The 14,658-nt window shown below is 40.5% G+C and overlaps 1 protein-coding gene across 2 annotated transcripts in view; it reads right to left on the reverse strand.

Moving 5' to 3' along the window:
- Window positions 1–209: 209 nt before the first annotated feature.
- Window positions 210–14,658, reverse strand: part of LOC115206174 (alpha-2-macroglobulin) — a 34,198-nt gene continuing 19,749 nt past the window's right edge. For both annotated transcript variants that reach the window (XM_029772851.1, XM_029772850.1), the window contains exons 19-36: window positions 13,096–13,321; window positions 12,791–12,917; window positions 12,545–12,666; window positions 12,406–12,457; window positions 12,244–12,327; window positions 11,925–12,101; window positions 10,923–10,998; window positions 10,547–10,703; window positions 10,321–10,395; window positions 10,020–10,182; window positions 6,760–6,950; window positions 6,350–6,565; window positions 6,062–6,186; window positions 4,711–4,801; window positions 4,492–4,560; window positions 653–758; window positions 494–547; window positions 210–286 (exon numbers count right to left, since the gene is read on the reverse strand). In XM_029772851.1, coding sequence (XP_029628711.1) covers window positions 507–547; window positions 653–758; window positions 4,492–4,560; window positions 4,711–4,801; window positions 6,062–6,186; window positions 6,350–6,565; window positions 6,760–6,950; window positions 10,020–10,182; window positions 10,321–10,395; window positions 10,547–10,703; window positions 10,923–10,998; window positions 11,925–12,101; window positions 12,244–12,327; window positions 12,406–12,457; window positions 12,545–12,666; window positions 12,791–12,917; window positions 13,096–13,321 — 2,098 coding nt within the window. In that variant the 3' untranslated portion in view covers window positions 210–286; window positions 494–506. The remainder of the gene's footprint in view (window positions 287–493; window positions 548–652; window positions 759–4,491; window positions 4,561–4,710; window positions 4,802–6,061; window positions 6,187–6,349; window positions 6,566–6,759; window positions 6,951–10,019; window positions 10,183–10,320; window positions 10,396–10,546; window positions 10,704–10,922; window positions 10,999–11,924; window positions 12,102–12,243; window positions 12,328–12,405; window positions 12,458–12,544; window positions 12,667–12,790; window positions 12,918–13,095; window positions 13,322–14,658) is intronic.

A 14,658-nucleotide genomic window follows, 5' to 3' on the forward strand; every position in this document is an offset into this window, starting at 1 on the left:
TACTCCCAATCACATATTGCACTGCCCATGAGTCTTCCAAAGTACCCCCTGTGGATAGGCCAGGTACCCCCATGGGTACTAGTACCCCAGGATGAGACCCACTGTCTTACACAAAGCATTTCAATATTCACCTTGTCTCCTGAGCCTGCACTTTGGAACTCATTGCTTGCCACAGTGTGACAAAACTATCTGGAAAAAATGCTCAAAAATAGGGTTATAATGGAAAACTTTAATTCCAGTTACATTTGCAGGTGTGACCTCTGTTAATGTAATTTTCTTCTTACACCTGCAGAGGAGTGAATATATACTGTACATGTAAGAAATTAATGCTTTAACAAACTGACCAACGTTTTGGTAGAAGGAATATCATCATAGTTAAACTAAATAATGTATAGTACATGTATAGAGTATGCATGAATAGTATATGGGTCAGTTATATAAAAAAATCCAATAATTCATCATCATCAATAATTTCATATTTAAAATAGCTCACCAGTTTGTAACCCCTACTTGCAAGGGAAGACATATTCTGTTTCTGCCTGGTCACCTGAATGAAACCATAAGACAGATAAGTCTCGGTAAATTAATACAAGTAACCAAATGTTACTAAAAAGGAAAAATACATATTGGGGAAGGTTAGATATAAACTTACTTGGCTGGTAGTAGTCGTAGATCTTGACCACCGCTGGCTTTAGATTCTGTACTGGGAGCTCCTGTATGATGTCCAGGGTGTGGTTGAAAGGCAATAGTGATGGTAACTGTTGGGAGATTTAAAAAAAAACAAAAAAAACATATTGGTCACAATTATTGAAATGCTCTAAGCAGAAGTTTCCGTTTCAGTAACACTCTACTTGACTCCCAGCGTGTCAAGTAACAGTATTAACCATGTCATAATATGTCAGAACAGCTGACGTAACTTGTCATAACCTGTTATAATAACACTGTCATGACACATATTTAGACCTGTTGTGACATATATGTTGTTTAATGGCTGGTTATGACACCTACATAAGATTGTCAAAACCCACAAAACATACCACATATGGCAAAACATTCCATTACACTATAGCCTCCATGTTTATGTTATATACTATATACTTTTTAATTGACAGTATTATTGTAGTTGTAATTACTCTGTTGCTGATAGCTAGGATAAATGCAGGAGTAGGTTTCAGGAGCAAGTTATTTAAAATATGATGAAAGTGGCTGTAAAGAACTCATTACAACAACAACAAAGGATTTAACCTCACTAGGGTAGGGGGCAGCATTTGGAATTTTGGATGAAGAGCGTGCCCAAATTAAACTGACTGCTACTCTGGTCCAGAAGCTAGGACATGCATATAATTGGTGGATTTGGATAGAAAACACTCGAAAGTTTCAAGAAATGTTAAAATAAGGTCTGTGAGTATAACAGAACTGATATGGCAGGCGAAAACCTGAGGAAAATCTATCCAAGAAGTGCCTTTATTTTGAAATGCCTGTTTTTCCATTGAAAGCCTATCCACCATACAAAGACTTATGACGCAGTTCACGATCTCTATGCCTTCCACAACATGTGGCCAGTCTTTAGGCATTGTTTCAGCCTTTTCCTCTGAAAAATGAGGGAGAAACAGCACTTTCAATGAGTGGACAGTGGAAATTTCCAGACATGAAGCCAGCGTGTGACCGGGAGCGCCCCATTCTATTTACGAAGCTTTTGTCCGGTTGAAATATTATCGATTATTTATGACAAAAACAACTTGAGGATTGATTATAAACACCGTTTGACATGTTTCTACGAACCTTTCATCAGTCTTTTGCGACCTCACTTTGTTCCAATGGAATACTGAACAAAACGCATCAACAAAAATGAGGTTTTTGGACATAAAGAGGGACATTATCGAACAAAATGAACATTTATTGTGTAACATGGAGTCTTCGGAGTGTAACCATATGAAGATCAACCATATGAAGGGATACATTTTATCGGCATTTCTGACTTTTGTTACTCCTCTTCTTGGCTAACTGTTTGTAATGATTTGTCTGCTGGGCGCTGTTCTCAGATAATCGCATGGTTTGCTTTCGCCGTAAATCCTTTTAGAAATCTGACACAGCGGTTGGATTAACAAGAAATTTCTTTAAGCTGGTGTATAACATTTGTATCTTTTATGTATGTTTATTATGAGAATTTCTGTTTTGTTGAGTTAAGCTCTGCAATTTTACCGGATGTTGTTTGAGAGTGTTTTACTGAACAAAACGCGCTAACAAAACTGAGGTTTTGGATATAAAGAGGGACTTGATTGAACAAAACAAACATTTATTGGGTAACTGGGAGTTATGTGATTGTAACCATATGAAGATCAAAGGTAAGTGATTAATTTTATCGCTATTTCTGACTTTTGTTACTCGTCTACTTGGCTGGTTACTGTTTGTAATGATTTGTCTGCTGGGCGCTGTTCTCAGATAATTGCATGGTTATCTTTCGCCGTAAAGTCTTTTTGAAATCTGACACCGTGGTTGGATAAACAAGAAGTTCATCTTTAAAACGATGTATAACACTTCTATGTTTCATTAATTTTTATAATGAGTATTTCTGTTTTTGAATTTGGCGCTCTGCAATTTCACTGGATGTTGGCCAGGTGGGTCGGTAGCGTCCCCCCCAAGAGAGGTTATTAAGAAACAAACTTTAAAACAAAAGGAAACGTCTTGGCAGGGAAAACACTCATTTGAATAAATGTGTAAGTTTATTCAGACCCTTTACTCAGCACTTTGTTGAAGCACCTTTGACAGCGACTACTGCCTCGAGTCTTCTTGGGTATGGCGCTACAAGCTTGGCACACCTGTATTTGGGGAGTTTCTCCTGCTCCTCTCTGCAGATCCTCTCAAGCTATGTCAGGTTGGATGAGGGGCGTGGCTGCACAGCTATTACCAAGTCTCTCCAGATATGTTCAATCGCCTTCAAGTCCGGGCTCTGGCTGGGTCACTCAAGGACATTCAGAGACTTGTCTCAAAGCCACTCTTGCGTTGTCTTGGCTGTGTGCTTAGTGTCATTGTCCTGTTGGAAGGTGAACCTTCACCCCAGTCTGAGGTCCTGAGCACTCTGGAGCAGGTTTTAATCAAGGATCTCTCTGTACTTTGCTCCGTTCATCTTTCCCTCAATCCTGAATAGTCTCCCAGTTCCTGGCGCTTAAAAACATCCCCACAGCATGATGCTGTCACCACCATGCTTCACTGTAGGGATGGTGCCAGGTTTCCTCCAGACGTGATGCTTGGCATTCAGGCCAAAGAGTTAAATCTTGGTTTCATCAGACCAGAGAATCTTGTTTCTCATGGTCTGAGAGTCTTTAGGTGCCTTTTGGCAAACTGCAAGCGGGCTGTCATGTGCCTTTTACTGAGGAGTGGCTTCTGTCTGGCCACTACCATAAAAGCCTGATTGGTGGAGTGCTGCAGAGATGGTTGTCCTTCTAGAAGGTTCTCCCATCTCCACAGAGGAACTCTGGAGCTCTTTCAGAGTGACCATCGGTTTCTTGGTCACCTCCCTGACCAAGGCCCTTCTCCCCCGATTGCTCAGTTTGGCCGGGTGGCCAGCTCTAGGAAGGGTCTTGGTGGTTCCAAGCTTCTTCCATTTAAGAATGATGGAGGTCACTGTGTTCTTGGGGACCTTCAATGCTGCAGACATTTTTTGGTACCCTTCCCCAGATCTTTGCCTTGACACAATCCTGTCTCGGAGCTCTACGGAGAATTCCTTCGACCTCATGGCTTGGTTTTTTCTCTGACATTTACTGTCAACTGCGGAACCTACTATAGACAAGTGTGTGCCTTTCCAAATCATGTCCAATCAATTGAATTTACCACAAGTGGACTCCAATCAAGTTGTAGAAACATCTCAAGGATGATCAATAGAAACAGGATGCACCTGAGCAAAGGGAGCAAAGGGTCTGAATACTTACGTTAATAAGGTATTTCAGGTTTACATTTTTAATAAATTAGCAACATTTTCTGAAAACCTGTTTTCACTTTGTCATTATGGGGTTAAAAAAAGGCTGTAAACTGTGGAAAAAGTCAATACTTTCCAAATGCACTGTATGTCAAGTACATCAAAAGTACATCAAAATACATATACAGTCGCTAGTGAAAGTCTACACACTCCTTGCACATTCTTCACATTTTGCTGCCTTAAAATTAGTTTTTTTTCCTATCCTTGACAAATTTTCCAAGAGAGAGAACACATACACTAAAACAAAATGAATACATTAAACTTTTCGTGCAGGTTTAACCTCTGTTTCTTGCTCTGTATTTTCTTGCTTGAGAATCTGCTATTTTCTAAGAAGCAATTATTAAAAAAAATTGACCATTTTAATTGAAAACAATCACATTTCCAAAGTGAAAGAAAATTCAATGATTCCCAACCATATTTACTGATCTTGAGCAATTTTGACAAAAACAATGGACATATGTTGCCCTAAGAGTTGTGCAAAGTTGATAGAATGGATGATTTGCTTTTGGTCTCACCTCTGTCAAGTACATTAACACATGGTCATCTTCAGTATCAACCCGATCCACTTGAAGTGAACTCTTCAGCTGTAAAGACAAGCCATACATGTTATTCATCTTGCATTGACAACAAAGTTCATTTTCAGAAAGGTTCCCATGTGAAAGAGGCAAGAGCTACAATACATGGAAAAAGGCCACAGGTAACACCATAAAAGTATGTTATGACAAAGAACTTACCCTCCCCAAAGACTCTGGGTCTGGGGCAAACCCAGACAGCATTTTCAAATCCACTATAATCATATTGGTGGTCAGCTCCTTTCCATTGTATCTGTGAAAGAAAAGAGGCCCCTGACATCAAAGTTTGATTTTGACAAGTGCTTGTAATAATCAAATTAATGGATACTTTAATTTTCTTACTGTTAGGTACAAACTAGAAATGAAATAGCCTATACATATAGTGCCCTCTGTAATTATTGGGACAGTGAAGCCTTTTTTTATCAAACAATGACTATGAGGTTAAAGTGCAGACTGTGAGCTTTAATTTCAGTGTATTTGCATCCATACCAGGTAAACCGTTTGGAAATTACAGCACTTTTTGTACATAGTCCCCCCATTTTAGGGGACCAAAAGTAGGCTATTAGGAAAAATGTACTTATGTGTATTAAAGTAGTATAAAGTTAAGTATTTGGTCCCATATTCATAGCATATAATGACTACATCAACCTTGTGACTACAATGTGTTGGATTAATTTGCTGTTAGTTTTGGTTGTGTTCCAGATTATTTTGTGCCCAATAGAAATTAATGGAAAATTATGTATTGTGTCATTTTGGAGTAACTTTTATTGCAAATAAGAATATTTTTCTAAACACATCTATATTACAGACACAAGAGTTACAGATGCTAAAATATCACACACACACACCCCAAAAAATGCTAACGTCCCCTGTAATTGTAATGGTGAGAGGTTAGCATGTCTTGGGGGTAAGATATTTGTGCGTCTGTAACTGTCACACTCATCATTAATTCACTATTCATTCAGAATTATCCGTAATCATGGTAGCATCCATATTAATATACACGTTTTTAGAAAAATATTATATTCTTATTTACAATAAAAGTGACTCCAAAATGACAATACATTATTTACCATTCATTTCTATTGGGCACAAAATAATCTGAAACAAACAGAAAATGCATGAGTGAATATGGGACCAAGTACTTAATTTTTTATTACTTTAATACACATAAGTGAATTTGTCCCAATACTTTTGGTTCCCTAAAATAGGTGGACTCTGTACAAAAAGTGCTGTAATTTCTAAATGGGTCACCTGATATGGATGTAAATACCCTGACTTACCCTGTAAATACCCTGATTTCAAATCCACACTTTTGGATTATAGAGCCAAAATAAGAAAAACATGCTTCTTAGTCGCAATAATTACAGAGGGCACTGTAGGTATAAAAACACCAATAAAATTGGGTCAAAAACATTCTGTTAGACATGCTTCATAATAACACTTTGGAGTGTCATCAATGACCTGATTGAAATAATTCTTCAGTAAATGCAAATGTGTCATTCATTCTTACTGAGACTGGAGTTTCAGCGTGACTCTGGGTCTCAAAGAGTTGCTGTTGCAGTCCACCTCTGTCTTGACCTGGATACTGAGTGTTGTGCTGTCAGTAGGAGTAGGGATGTTGTAGTGGAGTGCCATCTGGGAAAGAGGGAAGAAGTAGTCAGGGGAACAGCTTGACATTTTTTTTTACTTTTCATAAACTAGATATCAAGCCAGACAAAGCTTCTTAAATGTTTGAACTTCACAGTAATATATAAATCAGATCTTGCAACATAGGATTGGGAGGAGTGTCTTCACTGACCTGCACTGAGGCACAAGCACTGCCCTTCACTTCCACCGTGTACTTCCCTTCTGTGTCCTGCAGCGCACTCTCCTGGTAGAGAAGCTTGTTGTTTTTGTTAACTTCAAAGAGGTGCTGTCCCCCGCTGGGAGACTGTACTGTCACTGTGCTGGTGCCCTCTCTACTGAACACCCTGGTGGAATAGAGAGCCAGGGCCTGGAGGGCCACCACTGTGTCCTAAACACAAACACCAACAGACCACAGACAAATCTGTTCAAAATGAATGGAGCTATCCCATTTTACAGAAAGGGTCATTTTACATTAGTAAAGTTCAAGAGCGGCTATTTCTTAATTCCATTCATTATCATTTATTGCCTCCATTTCAGCAGAAGTTAGTTTCATTTCGGACCAAATGTGTTTTGGAAGTATACCTGTGTGGAGGAGAAGCCTCCGTATGCGTTCTGCTGCCTCACCAGCCACCTGACGATGCGGGAGGCGTAGCCCAGGTCAGTGGCAGACAGAGGGGAGGCACTGAGGGAAGCCAGCAGAACGTAGGAGCTGATCTCCACTGCCAGGGAGGCTGAGGTCTCTGAGGAGGTCTGAGTCCAGTGCAGGAGAGCCCCTGAGGGACGAGGAACACACAGAGAGAGAGACACAGAGAGAGACACAGAGAGAGAGACAGAGAGAGAGACTAGCTTATTCATCATTATACAGAATATGACAGACACCTGAGTTCTTTGAAATACTAATTTAATTGAGACTAATGTGCCAGATGTGCAGAGGGTTTGCACTTTTGTGATTACTCCATTGCCCAGGTAAACTAAATCAAGGCAAGACAGCACAAACCTCTCTGGATTACAACCAAATTATGCGTACTATATTACATATTTGATCCCTAAAAAATACAACTTTTACATTACCATGTAGTTTACCAATAAAATGGTCTGACGATGATGTAGCCATACTCGGTATACATATCCAGAAAGAAAGAAATTCTCACTCCAATACATTCTTATAGAAAGTTAGCAAAAATAGATAAGATTTTGCTACAATGGAAAGGAAAATACCTGTCTATTTGTGGAAAAATCACCCTGATTAACTCTTTAGTTATATCCCAGTTAACCTATTTGCTTATGGTCTTGCCTATACCTAGTTACCATTCTTTAAAATTATTAGCAAAATAAATTCAATATTATTTGAAATGGCAAGCCAGACTTTGCCTTCGGAAAGTATTCAGACCCCTTGACTTTTTCCAAATTTTGTTACGTTACAGCCTTACTCTAAAATTGATCAAATAAAAAAATTCCTCAGCAATCTACACAAAATACCCCATAATGACAAAGCGAAAACAGGTTTAGACATTTTTGCAAATGTATTTCTGTTTTATTTTTAATACCTTATTTACATAAGTATTCAGACCCTTTGCTATGAGACTCGAAATTAAGCTCATGTGCATCCTGTTTCCATTGACCATACTTGAGATGTTTCTATAACTTGATTGGATTCCACCAGTGGTAAATTCAATTGATTGGACATGATTTGGAAAGGCATACACTTGTCGATAACAGGTTCCGCAGTTGACCGTGCATGTCAGAGCAAAAACCAAGCCATGATGTCGAAGGAATTGTCTGTAGAGCTCCAAGACAGGATTGTGTTGAGGCACCGATCTGGGGAAGGGTACCAAAAAATGTCTGCAGCATTGAAGGTCCCCAAGAACACGGTGGCCTCCATCATTCTTAAATGGAAGAAGCTTGGAACCACCAAGACCCTTCCTAGAGCTGGCCACCCGGCCAAACTGAGCAATCGGGGGAGAAGGGCCTTGGTCAGGGAGGTGACCAAGAAACCGATGGTCACTCTGAAAGAGCTCCAGAGTTCCTCTGTGAAGATGGGAGAACCTTCTAGAAGGACAACCATCTCTGCAGCATTGAATGTCCCCAAGAACACAGTGGTCTCCATCATTATTAAATGGAAGAATCAGGTTTTTATGGTAGAGTGGCCAGATGGAAGCCACTCCTCAGTAAAAGGCACATGACAGCCCGCTTGGAGTTTGCCAAAAGGCACCTAAAGACTCTCAGACCATGAGAAACAAGATTTTCTGGTCTGATGAAACCAAGAATGAACTCTTTGGCCTGAATGCCATGCGTCACGTCTGGAGGAAACCTGATACCATCCCTACGGTGAAGCATGGTGGTGACAGCATCATGCTGTGGGGATGTTTTTCAGCGGCAGGGACTGTGAGACTAGTCAGGATCGAGGCAAAGCTGAATGGAGCAAGGTACAGAGCGATCCTTAATGAAAACCTGCTCCAGAGTGCTCAGGACCTCAGACTGGGGTGAAGTTTCCCCTTGCAACAGGACAATGACCCTAAGCACACAGGAGTGGCATCGGGACAAGTCTCTGAATGTCCTTGAGTGACCCAGCCAGAGCCCGGACTTGAACCCGATCTAACATCTCTGGAGAGACCTGAAAATAGCCGTGCAGCGACGCTCCCCATCCACCCTGACAGAGCTTGAGAGGATCTGCAGAGAAGAATGTTAGAAACTCCCCAAATACAGATGTGCCAAGATTGTAACGTCATACCCAAGAATACTCTTGCCTGTACTCGCTGCCAAACGTGCTTCAACAAAGTACTGAGTAAAGGGTTTGAATACTTATGTAAACGTGATATTTAATTTATTTTTATTAGCAAAAATGTCAAAAAATCTGTTTTTGCTTTGTCATTATGGGGTATTGTGTGTAGATTGATGGGGGGGAATGATTTAATCAATTTTAGAATAAGACTGTAACCTTACAAACTGTGGAGAAAGTCAAGGGGTCTGAATACTTCCCGAAGGCACTGTATATAATGAATATGAATTTGGAGGGCAGAAATTAATAAATATCAAAGCATCAAACCTCTCATTAAAGGCGTGAGACATACAAAAGTAATACTTAAATCCGTACTGGCTCTCTATCAGATTAGTAAGGATGTCTCACCCCATGTTCAAGAATGGCATATTCCCTTTATTCAGATTACAACCTCTCACTTTTGGTTATTTGAAAATGAAATCATTCCAAAATATCGCTATTTTTAAAACAAGCCATAGAAAGTTGGTTGCAATTTCAGTTTAATCCACCAGAATAGACAGAACATATAATACAACAAATACTGTGGTTAAACTCAAATAAACCACACATTAAGGAAAGAAGTTCCACAAATGTACTTTTAACAAAGCACACCTGTAATTGAAATGCATTCCAGGTGATTACCTCATGAAGCTGTTTGAGAGAATGCCAAGTGTGCAAATCTGTCATCAAGGCAAAGGGTGGCTACTTTGAAGAATCTCAAATATAAAATGTTTAGATTTGTTTAACACTTTTGTGGTTACTACATGATTCCATATGTGTTATTTCATAGTTTTGATGTCTTCACTATTATTCTACATTCTACTTAGTATCAACACAATCCACTAGAAGTGAACTCCTCAGCTTTGAAGACGTCTTCACTATTATTGTACAATGTAGAAAATAACAAAAATAAAGAAAACCCCTTGAATGAGTAGGTGTGTCCAAACTTTTGACTGGTAATGTATATACTTACAAAAAAATATATGGGGGATTGGAAATAATGCAGACAATTAGATTGTAGCTTCCATCAATGTATCTATAAGCTGATCTACCCCCCCCCCCCTCCCCAAAAAGGATGTCTCACCCTCTTGTAATGCGACCGTGTCCAGGTGCTGTAGAAGTTGGGCCCGGGTCTCCATGTCCCCTGCCAGGGTAAAGGTGTAGGCCAGCAGAGCAGTAGTGTAGGTGTTGGACAAATCACTGGTGGAGTTCTTCAGGCAAGACAAACTGCCGTTCACAACAGGATCCTAGAGCACAAAATAACAGACCAGCACATTAAGAGACATGTTAGCCTGGTCTTAGATCTGCTAACGGTAACACCTATTCTTATGCTTATTTCTTTGACTATTTCCAGATAAAAAATATTTTGTGGAGATGCTACTTACCGACACTGATATGTTGAGCTCCAGCATTGAAGCAGTGATGTAGGCCGTCAGTGTGACTTCATCTGTCACCCCTCCCTACAAAACAATATGTCAAAATACTACAATGTGTATTAAACTACAATTCTGTTGAAAGCATCATTCACAACTTCATGACTGGTCTGATGAGACACACAGCTACATCTTCCATCTTCCTTCAGTTTATTATCAATTTGATATCAATAAGTACCTTCATTCTGTTATTAAAGAGTTTCCCCAATCTGACAAAACACCCATGTTTGTCTTGCTGACTTTCCAACCAAGTCGTGGACTCTTTCATTTTCGCCGGGTCAATATAAATGAAAGACTGTGCTTTGCCAAAGGATCTCAAGACAAAAGCAGTCAGCCTGAGGAAAGAGAACTAGATTTGAATGTCCCGTCATAATACCCACATAAGGTTGTCATAAACATGACTTAGAGCTTGACATTACATGCAATGACAGCTTATTTTAATTTATGTCACATCCATGGTCTGTCAGAGACAATGCCATTTGATTGGTCAATACTTAAATGAAACAAACACAGTTATAATGTGTTTACCAGTAGTTGAAAAACACTATACTCACCAAGTGTTCCCCGAGCCTTGTCCAAATGTGCTGTATGCACCATCAAAATGCTTGTAGTTCAGCTGCCTTTGGTAACCTGTCGGTGTGGTTTTAGAGTGAACAATAAAGTGACCAAGTGTTTTTTATAGTCACTGAGTGTATGCCCTAAATAGCACCCTATTCCGTATATAGTACACTACTTTTGCCAGGAAAAAATAAGTGCACTGTGTAGGGAATAGGCAGGGTAGATTACTTTCTAAAAGGTAATCAATTACAGTTACTAGTTACCTGTCCATAATTGTCATCAGTAACGTAAATTGTGGATTACCCAAACTCAGTAACGTAATCTGATTACTTTGTTACTTTGGATGACTTTCCCCTTAAGAAGCATAGAATAAGATAAAAAAAAGTATCCATCGAACACATTTGGTGACTTGTGGTCAGACATGCTCAGGTGGAACAAACTCAAACTTAAACAGCCTTTTTCAATGCTGAATTGAATGTCATTGAGGAAACAGAAAGGTGTCAATGTGTTTTTTTTTCAGCAAACATTCTTTCTGAATTTAAATTAGCAATAATCTAGATTTTGAAAAGTATCTGTAATCTGATTACAATATTTTAGCTGGTAGCTGATTACAGTGACTGTTTTTTTTTGTTAATCAGATTACATGGAACTGATTAGATGTAATCAGTTACTCCCCAACCCTGGGTGTGCCATTTGGGATGCATCCTTAATATTCTCGGATCAAATTATTTCAGTGGGAAAACATCCTGAAGTCCCTACATGTGTTGGGTCAGTGATGCACTGTTGATAAAACACTGATGTCATCTCTGCTGGAGCTCTATCATTTACATGATAGCAGGGTCGTAGTCATTAGGGTACACTGTGGTGAAATGTCAAAAAAGAATATTTAATGGAAAACAGAAAAAAAGGCTCTGATTGGACAAATCCAGCCCTGTTTCAGTCAGTTTTCTTCCGTTTGGTGTCTAATCAATACGATCTATATTTTGAGGGACTCTTACCACTAGTGAGGAACTTGTTAGCCTTGTTTCGAATTGCTGGAGTGAGCTGGTCTGTGTTCCTCAGGTACTCGAGTATGTAGATATTGGGGGCGAGGAGGGCCATATTCTGCTCTCCACACCCATACGGCATCTGCAACAGTCCATCCAGGTTCTTGAGAGCCCGACCCAGGACGTCCCCTACAGAGAAACATGGGACTTCTGTAAGACTGACCTCTTTAGCAAACAGGAGCAGCATTATCGCTGGAGAAGGGTTGCTTTTCCCACCACTATGCCTAAAAAAACTCACTACACCTCTCTAAATGATACAATGGTATATTACCCAGGACTGAGAGAGAAATTCGATCAGATCCATCCACCACATTCTTAGGGAGTTGCAGTTCCACCTCCTCTGTCAGAGCTTCTCCTGTGGACACAGATGATAAGATGAATGGAGATGATCAGTTCAATCACAGTGAACATTCAACGTTCATGCATTACTGACCAGTTGGACACAGCAACCAGTTGTAGGTGTCAGTCTTCTCTGTTCCCTCCGCCTGAGAGGAGAGGAGATTATTTTCAGTCAAAGGCACTAGATGGTATCTGTACATCAGTAAGTTCCATAACAGCAGTAGACTACATACCTTCACCAGCAGGCTCTTTGTAACTGTGTCGATTCGTCCTCTCTCTGGTACGTTCACAATCTCATTGTCACATGCAGCGTGGGACTGGACAGCCTCTGCACTAACGGACACATTCAAATCCCCTACACACACATTGACAGAGTGCAGCACAGGTTACACAACATCCAATACGGTGACTGAGAGTACACAACTCAGGTTAACATCCATTCTGCTGTTTGAACAGTTGAATAAAGACTGGTGACTTACCCAGGACAGAGGGTGCCATTGTCCAACTGAAGGTCTTCCGTCCATTGGCACACAAGCATGATGAATACTGGACATCATTCAGGGGTGTGAGAGTGTAGTCTAAGGAGGGAAACGGAGTCACAGAAACCTGCCCAAGAGGAAAACTTGTAAGATAACATGGAACACCCAAGACTGATACACTGGGTGTAATACTTTTTTTTTTTTTTTAAACCCTAACTAAGCAAACTGGAACAAAAAACAACATTTTATACAACTTGAGAAACTCATGAAACAACTCAAGAAACGATCATGATGCAGTTTCGTACCATGATGCACTTGGACAGGTAGTTGAACACAGTGGCCTTCAGCTCAAAATGCTCTCCACGGATGATGGAGTAGGGCAGGGTGAGCTCTAGGAAGAAAGGCTGGAAGACAGTGATCTCCACAGGAGGAGCCAGACCAAAGCCGCCAGGGGCCAGGCAGAATGCCTCTGTCTCCCAGGTGGTAATGGTGTCTGGGACTGTAAGGGGAATGTCTAGTGTTCCAGATTCCCTGTAATACAGAAGTCAGAGGTCAAACAGAAAGCCACTAAGTGAAAATAGAAACATTTAGCCAACGAGGTAAATTGAGCCACACTTGTTTCTAGGAAACCATACACAAAATGTATAATTTGACCAAATATTTAGTAAGAGGTCATCATTTGATGGAATCTGTAAAGGAAGAAACCACATGGAAAAAGTGGTAAGCAACTTACGTCCAAAAAACAGATATTTTACCAAGGCAAATTCATTTATTTAGGTTTCATGAGACTTGTATCTAAAGTGGATAATTAAGATTGTTCTATACATCATTTGGGGTCTCTATAAGCTACATTGGATAGATAGCACACTAGTTCCCAATACTCACGTTAATAAATAAAATAATGCTGTATTAGATTAACGTTTTTAAACATTTTAAAATAACTGGTGTTAGGGGTGAAAGTAATCCAAAAGTAATAAAATGCAATCGGATCACATTACTCATTTTGAGTAATCCATTACATTGCTGATGAATTTATTTTTCAAGTACTGTAACTACACTGCTCAAAAAAATAAAGGGAACACTTAAACAACACAATGTAACTCCAAGTCAATCACACTTCTGTGAAATCAAACTGTCCACTTAGGAAGCAACACTGATTGACAATAAATGTCACATGCTGTTGTGCAAATGGAATAGACAACAGGTGCAATTAGCAAGACACCCCCAATAAAGGAGTGGTTCTGCAGGTGGGGACCACAGACCACTTCTCAGTTCCTATGCTTCCTGGCTGATGTTTTGGTCACTTGAATGCTGGCGGTGCTTTCACTCTAGTGGTAGCATGAGACGGAGTCTACAACCCACACAAGTGGCTCAGATAGTGAAGCTCATCCAGGATGGCACATCAATGCGAGCTGTGGCAGGAAGGTTTGCTGTGTCTGTCAGCGTAGTGTCCAGAGCATGGAGGCACTACCAGGAGACAGGCCAGTACATCAGGAGACGTGGAGGAGGCCGTAGGAGGACAACAACCCAGCAGCAGGACCACTACCTCCGCCTTTGTGCAAGGAGGAGCAGGAGAAGCACTGCCAGAGCCCTGCAGGCCACAAATGTGCATGTGTCTGCTCAAACGGTCAGAAACAGACTCCATGAGGGTGATATGAGGGCCCGACGTCCACAGGTGGGGGTTGTGCTTACAGCCCAACACCGTGCAATACGTTTGGCATTTGCCAGAGAACACCAAGATTGGCAAATTCGCCACTGGCGCCCTGTGCTCTTCACAGATGAAAGCAGGTTCACACTGAGCACATGTGACAGACGTGACAGAGTCTGGAAACGCCGTGGAGAACGTTCTGCTGCCTGCAACATCCTCC

The sequence above is a fragment of the Salmo trutta genome, chromosome 13 (assembly GCF_901001165.1).
Source record: "Salmo trutta chromosome 13, fSalTru1.1, whole genome shotgun sequence".
Lineage (NCBI taxonomy): Eukaryota > Metazoa > Chordata > Actinopteri > Salmoniformes > Salmonidae > Salmo > Salmo trutta.